Below are 27,821 nucleotides of genomic sequence, written 5' to 3' on the forward strand. Positions count from 1 at the left end.
ATATATATATATATATGGCTGAGAAAGAACTTTTCCCCATAGAAAAAGTTTGATATATATATATATATGGCTGAGAAAGAACTTTTCCCCATAGAAAAAGTTTGCATCTATTTAAGAAAAACAAAAAATAATACTTCTTAATAGCTTGAGGAGCCTTTAAAGAGAGATGATTGTAATTCTCCAGAAATTCTGATTCTGTAGGCCTGGAGGTCCAGAGTTCCTTGTTCTATAGAAAACATGGGACATGGGGTGTATGGTGACCCATCAAGACCTAATCTCAAATACACAAAGGAGACAAAACTACTTCGGTTTGAGAAACAGTGATAGATTGCTGATCAGTAAGAACAAAAGCCATTGGGCATGTAACTTAAAAGGGCTTATACAACATTTTGTGTATTTAGTATATATAAAATGCATACTTATATGCAGTTTATATATGCTATATATATAGTATACACGACACATACATACATAAATTCCTTATGAGTTTAGAAAGAGGGATATGGACTTTAAAAGATTAGAAACAAAAACCCCAACCAATTACAATGTAAATGAGATGTAGAGTCCTCAGTATGTTAAACTTCAAATTCAATTTTGTCTTTCCCAGTTGGAGTCATTCGATGCCCTGTTTGCAGTCAAGAGTGTGCTGAGAGACACATCATAGACAACTTTTTTGTGAAGGACACCACTGAGGTTCCCAGTAGTACAGTAGAAAAGTCTAATCAGGTAAGTGTAAATTCAACCTTCACCACCCATAATGAAGCAGCTTAAATGCTGAGGGAATTTTATATAAATAGCCAAACTTCAGAACATTAATATACAAAGTTATATCATTTTTAAGAGTATGAATGATAGTGAATAGTTGAGCTTAGGAATAAAACAGTGTCAATGTAGAAGCCTCTGACTTTATCATTATATATCTGTATGCTAGAAAGAAACATTATGCTATAGTTAGTATTTCTTTGAACTGTGTTACTAGGTGTTGAAATTGTTACTTTAGACTCCTTTTCAAAAAGGTTTATCTTTATGTGTATTGGTGCTTTGCCTGCATCTGGTAAGTACACCATGTGTGTGCAATGCTTGTGGAGGCCTAAAGAGGGCATCATAGCCCTTGTAACTGGAGGTAAAGACAGTAGTGAATCCCTTGAGGGTTTTGGGAACCTAACCCAGTTCCTCTGCAAGAGCTACGAGTATGCCTTTAGCCAGTGAGCCATCTCTCCAGCCCCAGCCTCCTTTTGTAAACTGTATAATTACTCAAGGGACTTACATTATTATATTTTTGATCAGTAAGATTTCTACGTTTTAACAATTAGTGTGTGCATGTATCTACATACTTGTTGGCTATAATAAAAAAAGACGTCAACTTGGTGAAGTTGGTTTTCTCCTTCCATTTTTCTGTGTATTCTGAGCATCAATCTTAGGTCATTAGGCTTGCGTTGTCAGGTAGGAAAGAGCCCTACGTTATGAGCTGCCTCTCATGCCCAGGACTTCATACATTTAAGAAAGTCATGTTCATGGTGTTCCTCTGAAAGCTTTGCTTAGTAGCATTGTCCAAGGTGCTGAATTTAGATACACGACAATATCTTTTCTTTTTCACTCCTTTAAGCCTAAATGTAGAGACTTTATCCCTAGGGAGAATCTGTGGTTTTCTATCATGGGATGGCCCTGCTAAGGTGAATTCTCTTGCATGTGTTAAGAATAGTTGACTTTTGGTTCATCGTCTCATAGATAGTTTCTTTTCTTTACAACAAGATCTGGGAGAGAACTAAGTCTAGTTAGAAAACAGTTGTTGATTTTGTCTACTGAGTGACTGGTTCCTGTGCTTTCCCCCCACTTCCTTCATTTTCAACTTGGTTCCAGTGGGGTTTAGGGTTGATGTTACTTATAAAAGAACTTAGTTAATACTAATTAAAATTGGGTTGTTTTAACAGTGTCCACATTGCTCCCCAAAGGCCACATTGGGCTTGCTTCAGGGGATAAACTATTTCCTTGTGAAGCCAGCTTTAAATAATGGAATTGGCTGTGGGTTTACCTCAGGTGTAGTATGTATTGTGCAGGAGACCCCGGGCTCAGGGCCTTTTCTAGGGGTGATAATCCAGAAACTGACTGTGGAGACTACAGCATGGGGGCTGTTTCTCTAGGCCTCTCCGTGGTGCTTATTACCTGCACTGCTGCTTTCTTTGTTTTGGTTTTTTTGTTTTGCTTTGTTGTTGTTGTTGTTGCTGCTGCTGCTGTTTTGCAATAGGCTCTTGCAGTGCAGCCCAGGGTGCAGGCCTTGAACTCACAGTCCTCTTGCTTCTCTCCTAGGAGGATAGGTATTACCATATCTTGCATTTTATATTTTGTTTCATTTACTAAGATCTGGAGCAGTGCCTAACAGCCATGCCTTGTTCCCTTCTGTAGCCTTGAGTGGAAGATTAGAAATTTCAGTGGCATCCTTATAGACATGATAGTTACATTTAAGGATACCCCTAGATAAAGCGTAAACCTACAGAATCACAGGAAGAGAAACAGCAGATGGGATTCTGAGTGGCATTCGGAAAGCAAAGAGGATTGGCAGATCCTGGCACTTACCAGCAGTGTGAGAAAAGGTGAAGATGATAAGCCCTAAGAAAGGCAGATTTTTTTGGTTCCTGGAAATACCAGATATTTGAAAATTTGGCAACTTCTAAGTTATGTGATTTTTGTTTGTTTGTTTCCAACTACAAAGATAGTTCGTATTGCCACTGTCTTCACCATTCCCCAGCTATATACATCTGCTAGATTCTTCACCTCCCGTGCCCAGTGCGCTCTCCAAGCGTGCGTGTAAGCTTTGTCAATCTCTCACTCTGCTGCCTTCCTCACTTCTGCTAACCCCATACAAATGAACCTGATGTAGGAATGCTTTCCACCTCTCCAATCTGTTCTTTGCATTGCAGTCATAGCGCTTTAAGAATATAAGTCTACCCATGCCTTTCTTAATCTTTCTCTTCAGACAAAGACCGACATTGTCATGTGGCCTTACTTGATCTGACCCTTGCCTGTCTTGCCACCAGCTCCTTCTCTTCCAGTCCTCCCCTTGATTCCTGTAGAAAAGTGCTGCTTTCTTGCTTTCAGTTCTTTAAAGCAGCCAAGCTCCTGCTTTTTTGGTTGGTACTATTTTCTGACTAAATGATTTCCATCTAGTAGCTTTCGTGGCTTGATGCTGAGGAAGTTTTTTTAGGAAGAGCTTGCTTCTGTGTCTCCATTCATAAGCACTGACTTTTTGTACATTTCCTTTATTGGCTCTTCTTAATAGAAGTGATCATTGCAATAATGTGCCTTTCCCATTTAATCTTAAGAAGAACTCAATAAATGTGTATCCTTGGGGCTGGAGAGATGTCTCAGTGGTTAAGAACTCTTACTGCTCTTCTGAAGGTTCTGTATTCAATTCCCAGCACCCACATGACAACTCGCACCTATCTGATGCCATTCTCTGGCGTGGAGACATACATGCAAAGTACCCATACACATAAAATACATAAATAAATATATCTTTAAAATTTATATCATTACCTTCATTTTAATAGTGAGTTCTGTATCCTGTTCAAGACCATTGTTGTAGTTAGGATTTCTAGGTGAAACACCACGACCCAGAGTAACTTGGGAAGGAAAAGGTTTATTTCAGCTTAAAATTCTACATCACAGTTCATTATCAAAGGAAGTCATAGCAGAAACTCAGGGCTGGATCCTGGAGGCACGAACTGAAGCAGAGGCCATGAAGGAATGCTTCATGGGTTGCTCAGGCTGCTTGTAACCCAAAGCCACCTCCCCAGAGATTTCACTGCCCATAGTGAGTTGGGTCCTCCTACATTAATCCTTAACACCCGAAGACTTGTCTACATGCCAGTCCCTTTTCTTTCCTTCTTTCTTTTCTTTGTCTTTGTTTTTTTCCTTTTTATGTTCTATTTTATGTGTATGGGCTCCTAGCCTGCATGCATGTCCATGTATCACATGCATGCAGCGCCCACTCTGGCCACAAGAGGGCCCTGGATCCTCAGAACTACAGACAACCCTAAATTGCCACATGGATGCCATAAACTGAACCCGGGGCAAGAGCAGCCAGCATTCCCAACCACTGAAATATCTCTCCAAACCCTCAATAGCTTAATCTTATGGAGGCGTTTTCTTCCCAGGCTAGAGAGATGACTTAGTGGTTAAGAACACTGCTCTTCTAGAAGACTTGAGTTCAATTTCCAGCATCCACATGGTGGCTCACAACCATTTGTGACTCTAGTTCCCAAGGATCAGATACCGTCTTCTGAACTCCACAGGCAATGCACACATGGACGACATAGACATCCTTGCAGGCAAAATCCCCATACATATAAAATAAAGGACTTAAAGTAATGTTTCCAGATGTCTCTAGATTTTTTTCAAGTCAACAAAACCATAGCTAACTAGTAGACTCACTTGACTTTTCACTTGTCCTTCTGTCTAAGAGGATTGTAAGCACTATAAGGACAAAGGCTTATGTGTACTCCTCCTTATCATTGTGTGCTCAGTACCTAGCCTAGTACTTGGAATGACTAATATACTGAATTAGGGAGAAAAATGTACTTAAAATTAATTTTCTAATATTTATTTTTGCTTTATTTGTAAGTGTTTTTGCCAACATATATGCATGCATATATACCACAAGCATTCCTGGTGACTTCAGAGGCCAGAAGAGAGCATTGGATTCACTATCATTGGGGTTACAGATGGTCATCAGCTGCCATTTGAGTGTGAGGACCTGATTCCAGCATTGTATATGAGAGCAACAAGTGTTCATGACTGCTGAGCCATCTCTCCAATTCTTTGCTTTTTTAAGAATTAATTGATTTTATTATTGATTTTTATTTTGTATGTATGAGTGTTTGTATGTATGTTTGTATGTACACCATGTATATGCCTGGTGCTCACAGAAGCCAGAAGAGGATGTCAGATCTACTAAAACTGGAGTTACAGATGGTTGTAAGTGATCGTGTGGGTGCTGGAGACCATCACTGGAGCCGTCTCTTAAACCACTTGAAATGACTTTCACATGTATCATTTGCCTAGTGCCTGAAATAACTAGTATATCAATCTAAGGAGGAAAATGTGCTTAAATAACCTTTGTCCAGTCTAGTGTTGCACACCTTTTATCCCGGAAGCAGAAACAGTCAGGTGTCTTATGAGTTAAAATCCAGCCGAAATAGTGAGTCCCAGATTAGCCAGGGCTACACAGTGAGACCTTGTCTAAAAAGACAATTCTTATGGGTAATATATTCATTTTAATATACATATAGTTTAATTCATAGTATCAGTTTTAACTTAGGATAATATAAGAAAACTGATAGTCTATTTGGTTAGTGTTTCATTCTTTTTAATTTTTTTTCAACAGTTTATATGACCAGATTCTTTTATTGTTAGGTATGTACAAGCTGTGAAGACAATGCAGAAGCTAATGGGTTTTGTGTAGAGTGTGTTGAATGGCTCTGCAAGACATGTATTAGAGCTCACCAGAGGGTGAAGTTCACAAAAGACCACACAGTCAGGCAGAAAGAAGAAGTATCTCCAGGTAATGAATCAGGTTTTTCCACACTTCTCTCTTTCTCTCTCTGCAACTGTAATTTTACATTTACTATACTGACTTATTTTGATACAGCTATAAATAGTACATGTACTTCAAAATATACTTTTTGAATCAAAGAAGTCAACATCCTATTTGAAATTGTACTTAGAAGTATTATATGTATTTTATATTGAATCTTGTTTTAATTTATATTCCCAACTCTCCTGCTTCTGTAAATTCAATTTGATGTAATCAAAAGGGAAACAAAATGAAATAAAACTTTGCTTTTGTAAATCTCACTGAATAAGAGTAAAGACAATTACCTAAATTCTTTGGCAGAATTATGCAAGCTAGACAGGGTTTACCTCCCTAAAGTGGAGTTTGAGAAAATCTGCATTGAACACAGGATGAAATGAGGTGTATATAGCCCAGAGAAACCCTGCAAGACTAGGGTGTTTTCAAGGGTTGGGGATTTCTAGAGGAATTTTGGTTATATTAGGAATTTGGCTGAACATTTCAAAATTATTTGAACATCTTATCAGAGTCCGACGCCATAGGGTGTTGTCACATCCCAGAAACAGGTTAAAGCACTGTCAACTTGAAGTTTGCAGCAAACAGAAATGAACTTGTTCTGACCTCATAACAAAATGGCCTCCATCCTTAAGATTGAACAGGCTGGTTCATCACAAGTGTTCATAACTAATGAGCCAGCTCTCCAGCCCCATTTAACATAGTGTTTTAAGAGTTCATATGTATCATTGGTTCTTTTTCCGTAAGATTTGCTTTTCTCCTGTTTGTCCTGAGTCAATCAGCACATTATCTCCTTTATTTCTAGATTTTGCTAAGAACTAGAAATGAAAATGTGAGTTGCCTCTTGTACTACAAGAGCATCTAATAAAGAATATAAGCAAATACATAACGAGAGTTGGACTACCAAATTCTGTTGGAATACTTAGAAAGAGTACCAACCTCAGATGTAGGGATTTAAGTTGGAGGCCAAATAACTCCAGTTGAGAGAGCTCTAGCTATAGAAATGAAAGAGTTGCTTGGTAGCATCAATGTTTCATTTGAAGTATAGACCATGAAACTTTCTCCATAGGGTCTTGGCATTCTGGATATTGGTATAGAAAATTGGATATGTGTAGGGTTGGGTTAGCTGGTCAGGTATTGTAGAAATGGAACAACATAGGAAATTCATATAAAGGCATGTTGAACTGTTTTTGGGTTTTAACTGGCTAATGGAGGTACAAAGTGTTGATTAATAGGGTGACTATTGGCTGTAACTGATAAAGGAATTAGTAATATAGCCATTGTATTAAATTAAGTAAATACAAGTGATTAGAGTGGGATTGGTGGGTTGATAATTATAGAAATAGAATAGTAATAACAAAAATTGTCCAGTGTGGTTATGGATGAGTGGTTAAAATGAAGCAGTGGGCTCTGACTTATCGTTGGTTGCACGTGCCAGTAGTCCCAGCAAGTGGAAGGAAGAGGCAGAGTGTATCAGTCCCGTTGTCTAGGCTACAGCCATTCAAAATCCAGTCACCTTAGTGATTAGCTCAACAGCTGAGGACCAAATCTTCCACACGGGAGCTGTTGTGGAGGGAGAGGGAAGGTTTCATATCCAAACTGTAACAACTACCAAAATTTTCTATATTATTTTTCGTTTTTCATTGTGAGTTTTATAAATTTCTGCCATTTTCTTTTTAACTTGTAGGGTTAGTTTGGTTTTATTTTTGTCTGTAGGAATAGCCTTTTGAATATATTTGCCCAGTTACTTACATCATTGCCTTTTAGTCCATCAATCTTGTTTCTTTTCAATTACTTTAATTTTATCTTAAATTTTTCTATTACTAGAGATGAGTGTGGTGATGCACACCTTTAACCCCAACACTCAAGAGGCCGAGGCTGGTGGGTCTCTGGGAGTTTGAGGCCAGCCTGGCCTATGTGGCAAGTTCTGTGACACCCAGAGCTGCACAATTTACAGAGACCTGTCTCAAAACAATGACAAAGTTTTGGGGTTTGGTTTGGTTTTGGTTTTGGCTTTTTTGTTGTTTGTTTGGGTTTTTTTTTTTTTTAATTACTAGTACAGGTGAGCTATATACTTGATGTGTTTTAGGATAAGTGTTTAAAGTTTGAATTATAGTTTATCACTTTGAGTTGGTTTTAAGATGTTCTGCTCTTGAAGAGTTTGGGCTTTTGTTTTTACTCACTTTCTACATTGGTAGTTCTATGAATGACTGATACATTGTTCATTGTAAATTGCTGCGTAGTGTGATTATTATCAACTCAAGAATTGTTCATAGTGGAGAATCATCTCCAGCTTGTGATCCTCTTTGCCTTCACCTCTCAGATGCTGGGTGGGGTTGTGGCCTGTGCTAGCATGCCCTACTTCTGAGGCGTTGGGGATTGAACCCAGGGTTTCATGTCTGCAAAGCAAGCACTCTACCAACAAGGCTGTCCCCTAGCACCTGCAAGAATTCTTTAAAGGAAAGAAGGAAAAATTTCCCAGTTCTTTGCTTTTACTACTTTTTATTGTCAACTTTTCATTAACCTATGGTAAGATAAGTCTATTAACTCAGTTTTCCTTTCTGGTTACTTCTAAGGTTTTTTTTTAAAAGATTTAAAATCGCATAAATATTTTAGTTGTCTCTAGTATTTAAATTTAGTAAAGTTTACCTATTATGGGGGGAAAAGCTTTAAAAAAAAAAGAATAGAAGCCATAAACTCTACATTTAGACCTGAAAATGTAGGTTTATGCTTTTTTTTTTTTTTCAAAGAAAGGAGTCTAAACAAAGATTCAGTTTTAGAGCTGGGAATGTACTTCAGTGATAGAATGCTTGACAAGTCCTTGAGTTCAATTCCTAGTATCGCAAATAATAGACAAGTCTCATCTTTTTTGTTATTGTTTTGTTTTGTTTGAGACAGTTTCCCTGTATCCCTGGCTCTCCTGGAACTCACTCTGTACACCAGGCTGGTCTTGAACTCAGAGATTTGCCTACCCCTGTCTCCTAAGTGTGGGGATTAACGTGCACCATCACCACTGCCCAGCAACAAATGTCATCTTAATAATAATAATAATAATAATAGTAATATATATATGTATGTGTATACACACACACACACATTTTTTAAATTGTGAATGTGTAAGTGCCTACTTTCATGCCTTCATATTCCTCACCCATGCAGTACCTACAGAGGTCAGAAGAAAATGTGTGAACTAGAACTAGAGCAATGGGCAATTTTAAGCCACCTGATGTGTGTGCTGGGAACCCAACTGAGTAAGGTCCTTTGTAAGAGCAGTAAGTGATCTTGACTGCAGAGGTGTCTCTCCAGCCTCTCAAGAGGACAAAATCGGCCAAAAAATATGAACAAAATATTGACACATGGGATTTAGTAAAGTACTTGCTTTATAAGCATAAGGATCTGAGTTTAGTCACTAATATCCACATTAAAAAAGCCTACCATGATGACTCTTGCTTGTAGTCTGGGCGAGTGATGGGGCATCAGGGAATGGGAATACAGACATTTGCCAGTTCCTGAGGCTTATTGACCAAGCAGCTCCACTTGTTAGACGACAGCTCTAGGTTCTAGTGAGAGACTACCATCTCAAAAACAGTTGAGTAGCTTCTAAGAAATGACACCTGAGGTTCATCTATACACCCATGCTCACATGTGTACACATGCACTGTATATTTATGTTTCTAAACACACATGAGCACACATAGTTCAGAACATACGAACTAAAAAAAAAGACATCAAAATTCTCTCCTCATACAATCTAGTCAATAAAAGAAGTACAAGTCAACAGAAAACATATAAGAAAATGTTCAGCAGCCTAAGTCATCAGGAAAAATAAATGAAATTACATTTATATTTTATCTCATTGCAGTCAGAATGGCTATAATTTTAGAAAAAGATCTGACAAGGACAAAGGGAGAAAAGAACACTTATAGTATTGATGGGCGTATAATTTCGTTCAGTCTCCTCACAAAACTAAACATAGCTGGGGTTGTACTCAGTGTGAAAATATTTGCTTAGCTTATATAAAGCTCTAGGCTTAATGCCTAGAACTGAGGGGGATGAAAATTACAGCTCTCTCATAAGAAGTATGTCAGTATATAACAGACATACATATTCAACTATGACACTATTCATGAGAGCCAGTTTATGGAACCAGCCCAGGACAGTCCTAGGCTTTTAAGAACTTTTTAAGAAAATTATTTTGTTATGTATATAGAAGTCTTTTGCCTGATGTATGTCTGTGTACCACTACACTAGAGCCTGGTACATGAGCAGACCATTAAGAGGCCATCAGTCCATGGAACTGGAGTTAGAGAGGATTGAGTACTGCCCGTGGGTGCTGGGATAGATAGAACTGAGGCACTCGGGAAGATCAGCAAATACTTTTCACTGCTGAACCACCTTTCCGGTCTTATTTGGATCCTCCTGTCTCATATTTGGGATAGAAAAGATTTAGTTAGTTTATACTCATAGGGGCTATCTTAAGACTTTTTAATTATATAAATCTCTTTTTTTTTGCCATTACATATATATTTAAATTACTCCTTAATTAAATTAAAAAATCGTATCCATTTTTCTTAAGAAATGCTTGAGAAGTGTTTTCTGAGACTTTCTTTTTTATAATTTTATTTATTCTGTGTATGTATATATGCATGGGTACCTTGTGGGAGACTGCCAGGTTCCAGCCTCAGCCTGAGAGAGACCTGAGGAAGGGGCCAGCCTCAGCCTGAGAGAGACCTGAGGAAGGGCGAGTGGGAGCAGCAGCAGAATGACTCAGAGTCAGTGATGGATGCAGGCTGACAGCTTTGTGGTCTGCTCTAGATAGCTCTCTCGCTCTTGCAGAACAAAGCCCAGTCTTTAATAAAGCTACTTCCTTAGCAATTGCATATCAGTTTAATCTTTTACCCCGGGTTCCCTTTTGATCATTCCACCAATCAGGATTTTATGACCGTAGCCCCTTGATTCTTAGAAACTAAAATACAGAACACATTCAAGGCAAATGAACCAGACAGCAAGTATGTTTTTTAACATCACAAGTCCTATGAAGTTCACTGGGCACAGCACTTGTGGTTGCCAAGTCTAGTAATACAGGGTATTTTTATGTGAGAAAATTAGCTTTAAGCATAATATTTTTTTATAATTTTTTTTCAATTTAGTGAGCTCTTGCCAATGCAAGCAATATTGTAGCTCATTTTTATAATTCTTAGCTACCGTAATATATTATTTTAATTTTTGGATTTTTTTCTTTTTCATCTCAGTAACTCTGCTTATTATTGGAATATATTAAGAACACAATCCTAGAAAGTAGAAATATCATTAAGCCATCATCTTTTTTCTTGATACTAGACTTTTATCTGTCCTCAACCTCTATTTGGAGTGTACATTTTAAAGAGTAGAATATCTGGATCCAATTTAATTTTTGATGGCTTCTGTGGAGGAGACCACCATTTTACCACCAATAATATATAATGATCTAACTGAGTCTTGTTTTGTAACTATTCCTCTCTCTTTTGTGATCCAGGGTTTTTCCTCTATTGATCAAATCATGTCTCCTTTAATATCTTTCTGAGTATGCTGACTTATTAGTGTAACTCCCTCTGTTCTTTTAGGTCATGAAACCCCTCATACAATTCATATTGCATCCTTATATTTTGAATAGTTGAGAAATCCTGTAAAGAACAGCTCTTACACTGACTTACGTATTTTTGAACTCATGTTTTCAGAATTCTTTCCAACAGCCTTAAGGGCTGTCCTGCATCATCATTTTTTCTGAGGATCACCAGACATGTTCTCGCTTCCCAGAATCATGCTGTTTCTGATTATCTTAGAGTCCGTTAACCTTGGCAGAGAGAACATTCCTCAAAGGAGGAACATGAAGTAAATTATGTACATTATCATGCAAACAAGCCTATGATTCAGCAGCCATCAGCACAAAGAGACCCATGTCCTGCTGGCTCCAGGACTGGAGCCGTGTCACTCCATTCCTTCGTAGTCATCCTGACCCGGCAGGAGACATCTTGTGGCAGTTGGTTCTCCTTTCACCGTGTGGGTCCTGGGGATTGAACTTAGTTCATCAGGCTTGGAGGCAGATGCCTTTAGCCACCAGCCTTGAAAATATTTAATATTTCAAAATCTGTAATGCAGTAGTAATTAAGTGCATAGATGAAAGAAAGGTAGTTCTTTTATATCAGTGGAATTGAGTAGAAATAGACCATTAATGATTTATTATTCAATTGTAGTAATTTTCTTTCTGCTTTCTGTTTTTGCAGAGGCAGTTGGTGTAACCAGTCAGCGACCAGTGTTTTGTCCGTTCCATAAAAAAGAGCAGTTGAAACTTTACTGTGAAACATGTGATAAACTGACATGTCGAGACTGCCAGCTGCTAGAACACAAAGAGCACAGGTACCAGCATCCTTGTTACCCTCAGATCTGTAGCATACCTTTTATGTGGCTTACAGACTGCGGCTGCTTCAGCTAAGTGGCAATTTGTATGTGTTTTGGTTGGCCAGAGGTATCCTGGCTTACACAGGGTTTTCTCAATTTCAGGTTTGTTTGGTTTGGTTTGGGTTTTTTTGTTTGTTTGTTTGTTTGTTTTTTATATTTTGGTCTGGACAGTACATTGAAAGTATGCTGTGCTTTGTATGGTGTTTAGCAGCATCCTAGTTGAATACTAGTTATACCTTGTATTCCTCTGCTCTCATAAATGACAGCTAAAAACAATTTTAAAATATTTAAGACATTACCAAATGTACTATGGGACAAAATCAGTGCACATTGAGAGTCAATTTATTACAATGCTGTTTTTTAAAATAACAAGATATTAGTTGCTAGTGTCAAAAACCGAGGATGTTGTGATCCAGGAGACGCCCCACAAACCACATGAACAACCAATGTAGGTCAGACAGAGACAGTTTATTGATCATTTGCCCTAGGACTGATTGATCAGGGCTGCAAACCAGAGTTGGGAGCTGATTTCAACCCCAAGCCAGGATCCTGCAGAGCTTTTAAGCCTAAAATTGATAAACATCTGTGCCGAGTTATTCCACCAATCAGGATTTAGGGATTGGAGACTTCCTTAGGAACATGTCTACGTTGTACACTTATCCTGCTCCCATTGGTTGGGGTGTTCAGCTGTGGCAGGGGATTTGCCTTGCCTTACATTTATGTCTTAACTTGCCAAGCAGGATGTTACCCACCCACACACATATGTCTTTCTGCCAAGTAGGAGGTCAGTTCTTCCCAAGGAGGTCTTGGGAACTTACTTTATTTGACCCCTATTCAAAATGGAAGTCTCATTCCAAATAGCTTTCTTATATTAGTGCAGGTGTCTCTCTTATGTTGGGGTCCATCCCAGGGGCAGATTATAAAGGCACAAAACCGTAAAAGCTCATATACAGGTCCAGGAAGTGCTGCTAGATGGTTGGTTCCGCTCCAAGTTTACTGCGGCTAACTATACAAAGCAATTCTAACTGACTTCTATTGTGATTTGTTTCCAAGAACACCAAAGCACAGAACATAACAGAACATGTAGTCAATTTGGACAAGGGAAAGTTTCCTTGTAACAGTAGTTAAAAACATAAAATGGCTGGCTCGACAGGCAGCAGCAGTTACCCAGTCCTTGACTTGGGTGGGTTTGTTAGTTTGATTTTGTTGTTGCTGCTGTTTCTGTATAGTCTCACTATGTAGTCTTGTCTGTTCTGGAACTATGGAAACCAGGTTGGTCTCAGACTCAGAGGTCCATCTTAGTTGTATGCCACCAGTTGTGACTGGCTTTTTTAAAATTAAGCTTATTGTTAGTGTGTTCCCATATGTGTCTGTCTTTGGGTGTGTGTTTAGGAGTCAATTCTCTCCTTTCGCCTGGGTTCCATGAATCAAACCCAGGTTGTGAGCCTTGCATAGTAAGTGCTCTTATCTGCTGAACCATCTCACTGGCTCTGACTACACTAGATGTTATAACCTAACCTCATATTGTACTTATCTTCTTCTTGGATCAGGCATGAACCTTATTAGAATACAACCTTTGTCTTCTAATAAGTCCTGTACTGTTTCGTGTATGCTATATATGCATATACTATACACCAGGACTCTTTTAACTTTGCTTCTACCTGTGATTTTATTTATTCTTACTTAGGCTATACCAGAGATAGAGGCCCCCAGGGGAAATATTTTTCATCTTTACTGTTTTGTTTTGTTTTTTTTTTATAGATAAGGTCTTTATTATATAGTTTTAGCTATCCTGAAACTCACTACATAGACCAGGTTGACTTTGAACTCATAGAGATCTACCTGCCAGCCTCCCTGGCACTGGATTTAAAGGAATGTACTGCCACACCCACATTTTCAGCTCCATTTAACATTAAGAATATGTTCCTTGGGTATAGAATTCTTGACTTCCTGGTTGATGACAACTGTTAAATGCTGTGTCTTATTTTAGGTCACTCAAGGCTTTAATCAAAAGGTACAATATCAAATGCTTTACCCCATTTATCCAAAAGAATAATTTTGTGGCTTGTTGTACAGCAAACCTTTTTAGTGTTTATCATCTTTGAGAGTATTTATCCTCAGCAAACTTCTGTGGTTCTGAAGTCTCAATATAGTTAACCTATTAACAAATTTACTTATAAATCTTTGACCTCTTTTTGCTACATCTGTGTAATGAGTGTTGGTTAATACACTCTTGAAATAAAGAGTATCTAAAGACTTCTTTGTTGAATAATAATTTTGTTAATGACCAGATGACTCCATTTTTCTTCCTTTTCCAAGTTAAATAATGTTATAATTTGATTTATTTCTAAATTGTTCCCTATGGTGTTTTTCTCTAATCATATAATCAAGCTAAAGGTCAACTTGTTTTGTTTTTTTAACTTGTTCTTCCTCTATAATCTTGTCATTTGCACATTGCAAATTGTTTCCATTGTTTCATGGTATGTTCGTAGAACTGATTGGCCATAAAACCACAACTTTTCCTGTGAACATAAATACAGCTGACTAAATTATGAACTGCAAAAACTTGACTTTGTAGTCAAAGGTCAGAGCCCAGCTATAAAAGGCTCCCCTGCTTTTGGTCAGGGCCACTTCTCTCTCCTACTTCCAAGGAGACTGCAAGTTCGACTCAGCCGTAAAATAAACTTTTACCTTGTAACATTTAGTGTTTAGTACTGGTTTTCAACACCATAACGAATTTGAGCAAATGGCAATACCTGCCTTTCTAAGACTTTCTGGGTCCATGTACATGCATACTTGCATGCCCACATTATGTGCAGAGGTCAGAGGACATCTTGTGGGGACTCTCCTGCCATAAGGGTCCCAGGAATCAAAATTAGACTTGACAATAAACACCTTTACCCATTGCAGCCATCTTGCCAGCTCACATTCTGCATTTTTCAAGGTCCTTTTTTATACCTTTTATATTATTTCTCTTTCTTTAGAATCACCTATATATGTGTGTGTGTCTTTGTATGTATGTGTATATGGATTCAGGTACTCCTAGAGACCAGACTAGAGCATCTGATCCCCTGGAATTGGAGTTACAGGTGGTTAAGAACAGCCTCTGAAAGCTGTCTTCATCAGGACCATCTCTCTAGCCCCCACAGTCTCTCTCTTATATTGTTTTTTGTTTTGTTTTGTTTTTTTAACTTTTGAACTTTCTTTGTATAGATATTTGTACGAAGTTATTTGTTTATTATTTCTTCAGATATCAATTTATAGAGGAAGCTTTTCAGAATCAAAAAGTGATCATAGATACTCTAATCACCAAACTGATGGAAAAAACAAAATATATAAAGTATACAGGAAATCAGATTCAAAATAGGTAAGTACATTTATGACACTATAAATTATTGATGTGTAGTAAGTGTATACATCTCTAGATTACCTTTTCTTAACCTATTGTGAAGTATCTGGTAAGCTTTTTGATTACAAACACATGGTTAGTAAGGCTTTTTCAGAAACTCTGGGTTGGGAAGCAGTTTCTTTACTAGTAAAATGAAAATTGTAACAATAATAGCTCATTTATCTGGTATATATTTATAATCAAATGTTTTCTAATTTAAATTTTTTTCAAGATTGAGAAACACTTTTAACACTGGATTATGTACTTAATTGCTATTTTTAAGCTCGTTAATATTTGAGATGCCTCCCTTGACTCTTAATTCTTTAGTCACATAGGGTGGAGGATTTGGAAAACACAGAGACTGGATGTTACTAAACTTGGACGTACCATTTCCTGAGGAGAAGACACAGTATACATTCAGATAGGGGACCCAACACATACACAATGCATAAATTATATATACACACACACACACACACACACTCATGTGATATGTATGTATACATATGTATATGTAACAATAAGAAAAGATCATGAATTTGGGGGTGGGCAGGAGGAGATGGAGGGAGAAGAACCACAAAAATCCAATTTGGTGAACCAATGAGTTTTATTGGGGTTACTTACAGAAATATGGGTGAGGAGTTACAGGAGCAGAAAAGACATAAAGACAGCTGCATCACCAAAGCCCACCTTTAGGATGGGAGACAGCTCACAAAGCTGGGAACCTGGAGCACACTGCACACCCTGCAGGCAACTCAACATGTTAGAGAGTGACCTTTCTAGGTTCCTGAGTTAATCTAAACCTCTCATAGGCCAGGCAGGTAGGCCTGGTTCTGCTGCTTCTAGGCAGCTGTCTGGTCTCAAAGTGTTCTTTGCACCTCAGCCACTGAGAGTTGTCTTGGCAGCTTAGCTCAGCTCCAGTTGATCTGAGGGGACTCTAAGCTTTTAATGCTGCTCTGTCAGGAAGGGACCTAGTGAACCTGGTCCATTTCAGGGACTTCCTGAAGCTATTTTGAGTTGTTGACCTTCCTGCTCAAGGAGCTTCCTTGTGGGATGAAATATTTCAATCTCAAGAAAATTATTACACAGCAGTTTTGTTCCTTGTCTGTTTCTAGATACTACTTGTTAGGGCTTGTGCTCCGTAAAGGAAGTCAGATGTCCCAAGAAGCAGTTCCCACCAGGACACTTGCTGACTTTCACATACCACCTTAGCACACCAAGCACCATATTCTTTCTTGTGTTGTTTTTTGCATGAAAATAACTGCTACTGTTTACAGGTGAGGAAGTACTGAGTAGAAAGACTTGAGTAGGAGAGACTGCTCTGTGTATCTCAATACTGTTCATTGGGAAGTGTGTCAGCTTCTGTCTATTACTTTTTCTAGGGGATTCGGGATTTTGTTTCATTTTGTTTTGTTTTGAAAAAGTTTTGTGGGATTTTTTTTATCATAAGATAGGGCCTCACTGTGGAGTCCTGTGGAGTTCCATTCTGGAACCCACTATGTAGACCGAGTTGGCCTTGAACTCACAAAGAACCACTTGCTTCTGCCTCCCCAGTACTACATTTAAGAGCATGTATCACCACACCTGATGCTTTTCTTGTTTTTTTGTGGTGGTTGTTGTTGGTATAGGTATACTTCTGTTAGCTGAGAATAAATTCTTTCCTAAAATAAATTCTTAAATGTAATCTAGCCTAATTTTCCAATATTCCAGTATTAGTATAATTGTTATGGATTGTGTAAGTCATTGTCATATATTTATTCTGTTACATTGTGTTCATATCTTTTCATTTTTATTATAACCAGATCGTGCTATTTATTTTTATTTATTTGTATGTTTGTGTGTATGTATATATACATGCATTGCTTCCAGAGGCCAGGAGAGAGTTTTGGATCCCTGGAAATATATTACAGAAGGTGTCTGTGGGTACAGAGAAATGAAGGTAGACCCCCCTACAAGAGCAGCAACTGATGCTACAGCCTCTTGCTGCTTTTAACCCTTCTCATTTGTATAAAAACTCTAGTTAACAAAGTACAATTTTCTTTCATTATATTCTAATCAGAATATAGTATTTTTGCTAAGTAGAATAATTAGCTTCAAATTGTGATTCTGAGTAGTTGAAAAGTAGAGTGACTGTGATGATCAAAGGTAGCAGTTGTGGGATGCTTTCCAATTAAACCGTCTGTCTGCTGTGAGCATTGCTCTATGGATTTCTCTACTATGCATATGATATATAGCAAGGTTTACTTTTCTTTTTTTAGCATACAGATGTCCATTTCTTGTAATATAATTCGTTCATAGCACCAGGCTTAATGTTTCTGTAGAACTTTAGTTAACTGTGGAAGTATAGAACCATTCTAGGTTCTGGACTGTGTTCCATTGTGGTGGTTTTTTGGGAGTGGGATTGCTTTATTCTGTTTCATTTGACATTTTCCATTCTCAGGGTCATAGTAGCTTTTATAGGTGATCTTAAAAGCAGATACTGTGAATTCTCTAAATTTGTTTTTACTTTTCCTTTTTTTTCATAATATTTTTGATTCTTGTTAATTTCACACCATCCACTCTAATCCCCTCATTTTCCAGTCCTTCCATATATTCACCCTCCTCCACAAAAGAAAATTAAACATTAAAATTAAATCTAAAAAAATCTTACCATGTACGCTTCAGTGTGCCATAGTGTGTCATATAGTATACCCTTCTATCCAAACAACTTTACCTGCAAATATTCATGTGAGTGAGTCAGTGGGTGAGTGAGTGAGTCATTGATTCCAGACCTCTGGATTCTGCTGTGCCATCAATACTGGATCCTCACCAGGACTCCCCCAGCAGTTCACAAATGGAGTATATGTTAGGATGGGCCAGCTCAAAGCCCTGGATCTGGGCCTGTGTAGTAGTTGAGGAGCTCAGCCTGCCAGCTCTCCCACACCTAGCCTAGATCACTAACAGCCATCTCAATGGCCTTTGGTGGTAACACAGCCACAGACATCAACATGGACCCAGACATGGCCCGTGATGGCAAAGTAGACCCAGACATCACCATGGCCACAGGAATCTCAAATCAGGCTCAACACTTTGCATCTCCAGTTCCACCTCTCTTGATAGTGCACAAACCACTCTGCTTCTGTTTCTGTCCCATCTCTACCACATACTTGTTCGTCATACTGGCAGCAGACCGGGCTGCTACTAAGTTTGATATGACTTTGTTTTAAAATAGGCAGTGTTTCCCTTACTCATTCTGTTGTACCACTGAAGATGAGTCAGCTTTTAAAAAGTGGTTGTTTTGTACACATACCTGTTTTCCTTAAATCTGAAGCAATATTGATTTCAAACAATTATCTTGAAGTTACAACAGAGTACAATCTCTTCAACGGTGACTTTAAATTTTAGAGTGGCTGTGGAGGAGCAGGCAAGAAAAATAAAGGTTTGTTTAGTTATGTGGAACTGGGTGTGTAGACACCGAGTACCTCCTGTGTAAACTGTTCCAGAGTGTTGGATATGAGGCTTCTTTTTCTTTCTATCCATTTCATCTCCATTTTTCTCTGAAACTACTTGTTTCATAAAACATAAAAGTAGTTCAAGCCAACAAAGGATTCCACTAGGCACTCAGGAAAAAGAAAAACTGTTATTAGCGCACACAACTGGGCTACTAGCAAGTGCTTAAAAGGGGTCTAGTTCTGACTAGAAACTTTGTAATCTTATGTACAGTTGTGTGAGTTTCGAGACAGAAGCACAGCTCTAGTTTCTTAAAAGAGCATCTGTCCACAAGGTCGTGTCTTCAAGGCAGTTTGACAAGTGCCACTCCTAAGAGGAGGGCAGTGTTGTGTTGGAATTATGGCTCAAGTCTGGACAGACCACGGCAGGCTAATGCAGTGCCTTGTGGCAGAGGTTTATGGGGGGGGGATTGGGGGGAACAGAGACAAAGGAGAAAAGAGAAAAGAAAAAAGGGGACGAAGGTCAGGAAGGGTCTGCTTTTTATTTAGGCTGTAATGTAATTGCTCCCAGGTAAGGGTGGGAAATAGACTCTGGGAATGTATTAGATTGCCATGGCAACAGATGTGTGGATCCCTGTCACCTATGGGTGACATCATCTGCCAAGCCAGTTTCTGATACCAACAGGCAGGACTTTTAACAGGCAGTGCAACTTTTATAAAAACCACTTAAATTCTAATTAAGTCAGGAGTACAATTCTGTTTACTTTACTTTCCTGTATTGTCTAGGAGAAACGAGATAGTAATCTTAAAGTCATTGAATAACACTGAGGCAACCCCTCAGCTTAATTTATTTCTATGTAATTTAATATTTTCTTGAGTCGGGTATGGGCAAGTGTCACAACAGGCAGGGAAACCAACATGTGAGAATGAAAATTCAGTTCAGCTTTTCTTCATCAAACTTCTAAAAGAGTCTGGTGCCAGGCAGATTCTTGCAAGCATATTTAAATACAATTGAATTTGGGAAAAAATTTTCAGGCAACCATCATGCCAATTCCAGCTGCACAATAAAGCTTAAGGTATGGGAATATAGCAACTGCTTTGCAAAGTACATGTGACCTTGAAGATGGGTTCTAAAGCTAAAAGGCCTAGAATCTAGTGGTGTCTCCTACCAAGGTAGCATAGAAGTCAGCAGGCCATAAAATACATGTAACATCTCTCCTAAGGATGACTTCTGCCAGGACCTCCCGGTCTGAAATGGGCTGAAGGGTGAAACAGAGTCAGAAGAAGTTGTAGCTTTAAAGATTGATAGTCTTCAGATAGACTTCTACAAAATCCTAAAAAACGTTGCTCTTTGTGAGGGTTAAAAGCCTCTGACTTAGGCTGACTTAACACCTGTAGTAGCCTAAGGCTGGGGATTAAGTAGCCTTTGTTGTATCTCCCCAGGAACTGTGCTGATCTAACTCCCTGCCTGCTAGTTGAAATTGCAGGAAGAAAAGGGGGTACTTTAAAAAGTGATTTTAGCCTTTATTTCTAAGTTCTCTTTAAAAACTTTTCTATGAAAAGTTTTCTATGAAAGTTCTCTAAGAAAGTTCCTCTCTAAAAGGTTCTCTCTAAAAGGTTCTCCAAGTAAAAAGGGGGTCTCTGCTGTCTTTGTAGTCCGCACTTATACATAATTCAGGATACATGATAACATGGTGAAAAGGTTACCACAAGTTTGCACATAAATTCAAGTCATAAATAGAATAAGAAGTTTGCAACAGAGAATGTTTACGTGCATATCCATTAAGAGTAATTATCTGGCTAGACACCTATCTGTCACTAGCTCAACGGGTTCATTGAAAATTAAAACCCATAATTTTTGTGACTAAGGTTTTAGTAAAGTTTCATATAGATAAACCCAGTCAATACGTTGTCTTCTGTCTTTGCACCTATAGTAAATCCTCAGTTCCCTTTTTATGACCTTTGGTTAATGGTTTTACAACCTCTTAGAATGTGCTCTAAGTTGTAGACACCTGCTTGCTGTTTCAGAAGCAATTAACACTTGATTGACACTTGAAGACTGACAGAGTTCTCATTGAAGTTTTAACATCAGAAAGGACTTAATAGCAGTCCTATTATAAAAGGTCTTAATAATTACTAAAAAAAAAATAGGAATTCTTATAGGATCATCATTAAGAATTAAAAAAATCATGTTTGTCTATGTAGCATCACTTGAAGATGGTACATCTTAGTAATCTGCTCAAAGGGCTGGGCTAATACCTAGTGATTGTTATATATATATATATATTTAATAACAACAGGAAAAGCATATTAATACCAAGAATCTTTCCTCAAATGTAATCTTCTCAGCCTTGCCTAATGAAGCAAATCCATCATTAACTTCACAATTCATGGTGAAACCATCTCAGGAAAATCACCTGCTAGGTTTTAGCTTCTCCTTGATGGCTCCCGGCAGGCAGGGGTCTATTAACTGGGAGCTAAAGATAGAAGGTCTAGGGAGGAAGAATCTGGGATAACATTCTGGGGCATTTGGGTGAAGTCTACCTTTACAGAGAACAAAAAGTCATTGACTATCCACTCCCAGCCTTCTGGGAAACAGTTATTTCTTTCTTTGAGGAGATACCCCATGCGTAACTAACATTCCCGATTTTCCCAGTGATATGTGGGTGCTAAGACCATTGTGCCCCAACATTTTCTGAGTAAGTTTATTAGTAAATCTGTTCTAATCATATTTTAATTAATGTTGAAGTTAATTTTCTTCTCCTTTTCAGCTACTTGGCTCTTATTTCCTTTTGCCTCTTCTTTGAGTACGACTACTAACAAACGACATCAACTTCCCTAAAGAATCAACAACCACCCATACCCTATTGGGGCTCTAGTACTATACCCTCTGAAAAGTTCCCAGAATTCCAAATGTCACACAATCACAGAAATCCACAGCTGGCAAAGCATGCTTCTTTCTGCTAGAGCATGAGACAAATCATAGTCAGCTGCTGTGGACAGTCCAAAGCAACCCCATATCCCACACCTGGGGTTAAAGCAAAAACATATCTTATAATATTTTTGTGTTTTAAAAGAAAACCAGAATTCTAAAATAGTCCCTGTACCTACCCACCCTCCATTTTTATGTGTTGGGGGTGTGCATGTATATGTGTCTGCATGTGTATGGGCATCTGATGTATGTTGGTATGCATGTGCATGTGTGCACGTGTGTGGAGGCCGAAGGTTAACCTCAGGGTCATTCTTGTTGCTCTTACACGTTATTTACTGAGGCAAGTTCTCTTAGTTAAAAGAAGAGCAGGCTGATCTATCTAGTGTTGCTAACCAGTTCACTTTGGGGACTCTGTCTTCACTTTCTCAGGCTGGAATTACAGGCTGGTTTTCCACAGCTACCCTGCATTTGTGTGGATTCCAGGGATCTGAACTCTGGTCCTCATGCTGGTGAAAAAAGTACTTTAACCTCTAAGCCATTTAGAAAAGTAAACTAATTTTGTTGCCTTTTGCTTCTGTGTTCCAATATGGTGAAAATTGCCAATTTAGATAAATACCTGAGATCAGAATATCACAGTTATATAGCCAAACTTGTTCCCAGTCATAATTTTTTTGTCTTGACTATGAATTCTTGTTGCAGTCTACTCCCAGGTCCTATTCTTTTAGGTCAGCATATTGCTTTTTTGCTGTGTGACATATTTCTTTAAAACCATGTTCTTTAAAATATACCTACTGTCCATGTTTTGTTAACTGAATTATGGTTTCTAATGTCTTCTGTCTCCAAGTCAATAGGGCTTGGAGATAGAAGTTTTTAATACTAAACATTTTGGTCTAATTTAGCAATTAAAATATTCAGTTTAAATACTTGAAGAATCTGCCATTAATTTTAGATATTTTCCCCCTTTCATTTCATTTTCAGGATAATTGAAGTCAATCAAAACCAAAAGCAAGTGGAACAGGATATTAAAGTTGCCATCTTCACGTTAATGGTGGAGATAAACAAGAAGGGGAAGGCTCTGCTGCACCAGCTTGAGGTGAGTCGGGCAGTGTTAAGGGTCTGTGACTCAACATGCTTTCCTCTGCCAGGTGCCACCTGTGGCATCCTGCCTAGAGCCCTGTCATACACTAAGAATGTCTTAATCCTCGTTTACTCTACAGCATTGCCTTACTGGGGAGCTCTGTGAGTGTTGATCTTAGATAGTCACTGAAGTAACAGCTATTGTATCATCAAGGGGATGCAGAATTTTCTAGAAAAATATGCAAACTTAGTTATGGTTTTATTGCTGTGTAGAGCTACTCTTACGAAGGAGACCATTTTATTGGGGCTAGCGTACAGTTTCACAGTTGTAGTCCATTTTCATCATGGCAGAGAAACATGCCAGTCAATATGTTGATAGACATGATGCTGGAGAAGGAACTGAGAGTTCTACACCTTGATCCACAGGCAGAATATGTGCCACGTCGGTGAGACTTGAGCTTCCAAGACCTCAAAGCAAGCCTCGAGTGACACACTTCCTCCACCAAGGCCACACCTCACCTCCTAATAGTGCCATTCACACACATGAGTCTGAGGGGACCATTTCTATTCAAACAACCACATCCACTGTTTGCAATATATAGGTTTCAAATAGATTCTTGCAACATATAGTAATGTTCCTGTCAATAGAAAACTATAATAGTGATCTTTTAAGATTATATACTATGTTATCTCATGGCCATCTCTCTTTGTTGATGGAGGTACACTCTATGATGCTTGCACAATGATAAAAGTACCAAACAATATGTTCATTACAGCTCATTGTTAGTAATGCATGGCATTTAATTAGCCTTCTGAGAGATTAGGTAAAATAGGTATAGTGACTTGTGCCTGTAATCCCAGCATCAAGGAGGCAGGAGCAGGTGAAATTTCTATGAGTTCAAGACTGGCCTGGTATATATAATGGGTTGCAGGCTAACCAGGGCTCCAAACTGAGACCTCTTCTGACTCAAATCAGCAACAATAATAAAATAGATACATATAATGTATTTCTTACCCTCAGTATTATAAACTCTTTGTTTTGTTTTGCTAACATTTTTTCCCTGTTTAGCCCATGCTGACTCAAAATACTCCTGCTATAGCCTTCTGAATGATGGGTTCCAAGCCTAGGCCACCGTGCCCAGCTTTAAATATATATAGTCGCGGTTATGAAGGCAGCACTTACAGAGTATATGCTCAAGGCAGGATAGTTGTTTATAATTATGCATAAAATAATAAAAGATGTACTATCTTGATCATCTTTTCTACTCCATTTTTTTTTCTTTTTCTTGTTTTCATTTTGTAGACCAAGCTGGCTTCAAACTCAGAGATTTACCTGCTTCTGCCTCCTAAGTGTTGGGGTTAAAGGCATGAGCCACCATGTGCCATCTTGCTCATCTTAAATGCATCAAAGGCAACAGCAGATGTTTGACCAGCAATAATATGGGGTTATAGTATACATGGTATGTGAACTTACTGTATACTATTTAGTTATTCCTTCAGTATGTTGGTGAGAAAGAATTTATAGTCCAGAAGCTGTTGAGAACAAGAGCAGAAAGAAAGTGCTAGTATGGGAAGACGTGAAGTAGAGACAACTAGGAAAAAAATTTAGTTCATCTTTAATTCATAATTGATCAGTTGGTAAGATCTCTATGAGAGAGTCCTATCCCAGCTAGAAAAAAAATAGTTATTTATAATTCTGCTGTTATGAAGATAGTTACTTAGTTAGGAAAGTGCTTTGGATGAAAGGAATCAGTGCTCAGTTATGGTATTTGTCTTTTCAAGGTTTTACAGTAGTTGTTTTAAACATGGGCACATTTAAGCAGAATTTGATGATTTCCGTTTTCTACGTAACACAGTCTACTGCTCTGGCTTCATTCATATGAAGAGCTGAAAAGTGAGGATAAGACCCCAGAATCTGTGACCCTGTACTCGGCCGTCAGAATTAGTTTGACAAACTTCAACCTGAAAATGTCATAGTATTTGTTGGCTATGCCTCAAGTCATCATCCCCATCTTGTGGTTCACAAGTCACTTTTGAGACAGATAAATGGAGCCAGTTTGCTTGCTACCTCGGAAAACCAAGACACCAGAGCTTCTCATTCTCTATTTCCAATCCTCTCAGAAATTTTCAAAAAGTTCTTTCCACTCCAAAGGCACACTGTAGTTTTGCCGAGGTCAGTGCAGCTGTTAAATAAATTATCTTCTAAGTCACACTTAAAGTAGATCTGTCAAAGCCATTGACTGTGTGCATTGTCCAAACAACTGACCAGGGCACATAGGGAGAGCTCCGTTCCATCTTTCTAATTCCTTTATGTTAATAGAAATCCCTAGTATTTTTATCCTTCTCACCTTTGTTATGGATGAGGTTTGTGTGTTTGTTTATTCAATAAAGACCTTAAATAACTCAATATGGTGCCTTCCATTTTTGATTGCTGTGTTTCCTAAGTATGCATTTTCTGTGGAGAAAGTCTATATTGTAACCCATTGCAGCAGGGTTGCCATGTTGGCATTGAATCTATAGTCTAGTTTTATATAGTATCTATGAGAATGCATTAACAGTAGTACTTACCTAGTGGCTTCTCTAATAACTCTCAAGACAAATAACTTGATTTTTTTTTTTTAATACCAAATACAAGATAAGTTTCAACTACCGCTTGGCATGATTCAGCTATTGGAGCTAGTAGTCTAGGAACAGACAGTTGGAGTTGCAGTCTCTAAGATGTGGAACTGTGTGTTGGTTAAAACCATATGATGAACTGGTAATTTCAGTAGGTAACTGGGTGATATATCTGTTTTAGGTGTTTTGAATTTAACACCTACACTATTATAGCTAATCTATGTCTGTTTTCATTTAATTTGGCAAGAGTCATACTCTGAGACCAATATAAACCAGGCTTACAGGCAAAAGGTGGAGAAAACACTGAGGCTGCATGTTGATTACACTCAGAGGGAGCCTTTGTACTATGAAGGAAACTGCTTACAATCATTTTCAATTACTGTCAGTTGACTACAGACTGGTTCTTATTGTGAGTTGATTATCTGAAAATAATCATGGAAATGAATACAAAGTACAGAGACTAATTCTGAAATTATTTTCTTTTCAGAGTCTTGCAAAGGACCATCGAACGAAACTTATGCAACAACAGCAGGAAGTGGCTGGGCTTTCTAAGCAGTTAGAGCACGTCATGCATTTTTCTAAATGGGCTGTTTCCAGTGGCAGCAGCACAGCCTTGCTATACAGCAAGCGACTGGTAAGATGGAATCCAGGGATTAGTAGTCTGTAGCACGCATAGTGAGGCAGGAGTTGAGTGCTTCATATTCAGAAATAAGCCTGCACACCTCGAATTCCCTGCAACTCAGGGAGAGCACTTTCCTGTTTGAAGGTCAGCCTGGGTAACATAGCAAGGCACCATGAAAAAGAAAAAAAATCTGGGTGTGGTGGTGCCTGTCTTAATCCCAGGACTCGGGAGGTTGAGGCAGGCCACCCTGGTCTACATAGTGAGTTCCAGACCTACAAGGGCTACAGAGACAGACAGACACCACTACTACCTCCCCCCAAAAAACCCAGCAAAACAAAACACTACCTATTCATTCTTAATTGCTTGGTTTTGTTTGGTGTTGGTTCCCCAAGCTCCCAGACTGGGTTCCTCTATCCAATCACCCTCACTGTCCTGGGACCCACTTTGTAGATCAGTCTGGCCTCAAACTCTCAAGAGATTCCCCTGCCAAATATTTTTACTTGAAATGATTTTGATATAACTTGAATTTTAGTCTTTTGTCACTCATATTTATCTTTTTTTTTTTTCACTCTGTGGCAAATGAGCCCAATATAATAATAGATATCTATAGTAAACATTACTATCACTAACACCCTGCCTCACGTAATGCTAAACATTTGCCATGTTGAATATTTACATCATTGTTAAGTGTTCCTAGCTAGCCATTTCACTGGACAAATGATGAGACACAGTGATAAATAGCATGTCTAACGCCATCCTTTAAAGAGCTATAACCATGCCTCACCTCTGAGTCTGATCATCTGTCAGCTTCACACTGCGACTCATGCTGCTGGAGCTCAAACAGCATCTCACAAGGCTGGTTTAGGATTTTGTGTACTTACTGAGAATATTGCCACTATACCCAGAGCATGTAGGATCTCTGTCTCTCCTGCCAAACTCTGTTTCCATCGAGCTTCCAGGGCTGCTTGTTGTTGGTCTCAGCTGTGTTTATAGCAAGAGTGTAGCTTTAAAAGTGAACAGATACATACATCTATTCTGAAGTATTGAGATCCCCACATCTTTTGTCATTTACTCTATACAATCAAGTGGCAGAAAGTACACATGTGTCATATAAGTTTTACTTACATAAATAATACTGCTTTAAATTTTAAAAATATAAATATTTAAGGCAAGTCTCAAAGTATGGCTGGATGCTGACTTATAAGTATTTTAAAATTATTCCTAATTACAAATTGTTTTATTGTACATTTCTTTAATGGTTAACAGTGATTTAGTTGTTTTTACTGCTTCTTTAAGAAAAAATAATCTTTATAATATAGACTCATTTTTTTTAAAAAATCAGTTGTTGACTAATTTCAACATTATCTGCCTCTTTCTGCCTAGTGCTGTTTCTACACATTTGAATTTTGTTTTTTGAGATGTGACATGATAATAAAGCAGTTAATGTCTTAAGTTCTCTCTAAATGTTTTCTAAGAAAGTTCTTTTCTAAAATTCTTATCTTTAAAAGGTTCTTCTTGAGTTCTGCTTTAAAAGTTTTCCCTCACTCTTTGTCCTCCAGATTTATACATCTTTTAGAATACATGATCACATGGTAAAAAGTTCACCACAAGTTTACACATAAATTCAAGTTATAAATTGAATAAGAAGTTTACAACAGAGAATGTCTACATGTATATCCATTAAGAGTAATTATCTGGCTAGTCATTCATCATCTCTCATTAGCTCTACAGGTTCA

At 38.2% G+C, this 27,821-nt stretch overlaps 1 protein-coding gene across 2 annotated transcripts in view; it reads left to right on the forward strand.

The window, feature by feature from the left end:
* Nucleotides 1-27,821, forward strand: part of Trim24 (tripartite motif containing 24) — a 99,779-nt gene that overhangs the window by 40,267 nt on the left and 31,691 nt on the right. For both annotated transcript variants that reach the window (XM_028768366.1, XM_028768365.1), the window contains exons 2-7: nucleotides 608-726; nucleotides 5,413-5,560; nucleotides 11,848-11,980; nucleotides 15,273-15,389; nucleotides 22,749-22,863; nucleotides 25,951-26,097. In XM_028768366.1, the coding sequence (XP_028624199.1) occupies nucleotides 608-726; nucleotides 5,413-5,560; nucleotides 11,848-11,980; nucleotides 15,273-15,389; nucleotides 22,749-22,863; nucleotides 25,951-26,097 (779 nt within the window). The remainder of the gene's footprint in view (nucleotides 1-607; nucleotides 727-5,412; nucleotides 5,561-11,847; nucleotides 11,981-15,272; nucleotides 15,390-22,748; nucleotides 22,864-25,950; nucleotides 26,098-27,821) is intronic.

The sequence above is a fragment of the Grammomys surdaster genome, unplaced genomic scaffold (assembly GCF_004785775.1).
Source record: "Grammomys surdaster isolate TR1022 unplaced genomic scaffold, NIH_TR_1.0 186, whole genome shotgun sequence".
Taxonomy (NCBI): domain Eukaryota; kingdom Metazoa; phylum Chordata; class Mammalia; order Rodentia; family Muridae; genus Grammomys; species Grammomys surdaster.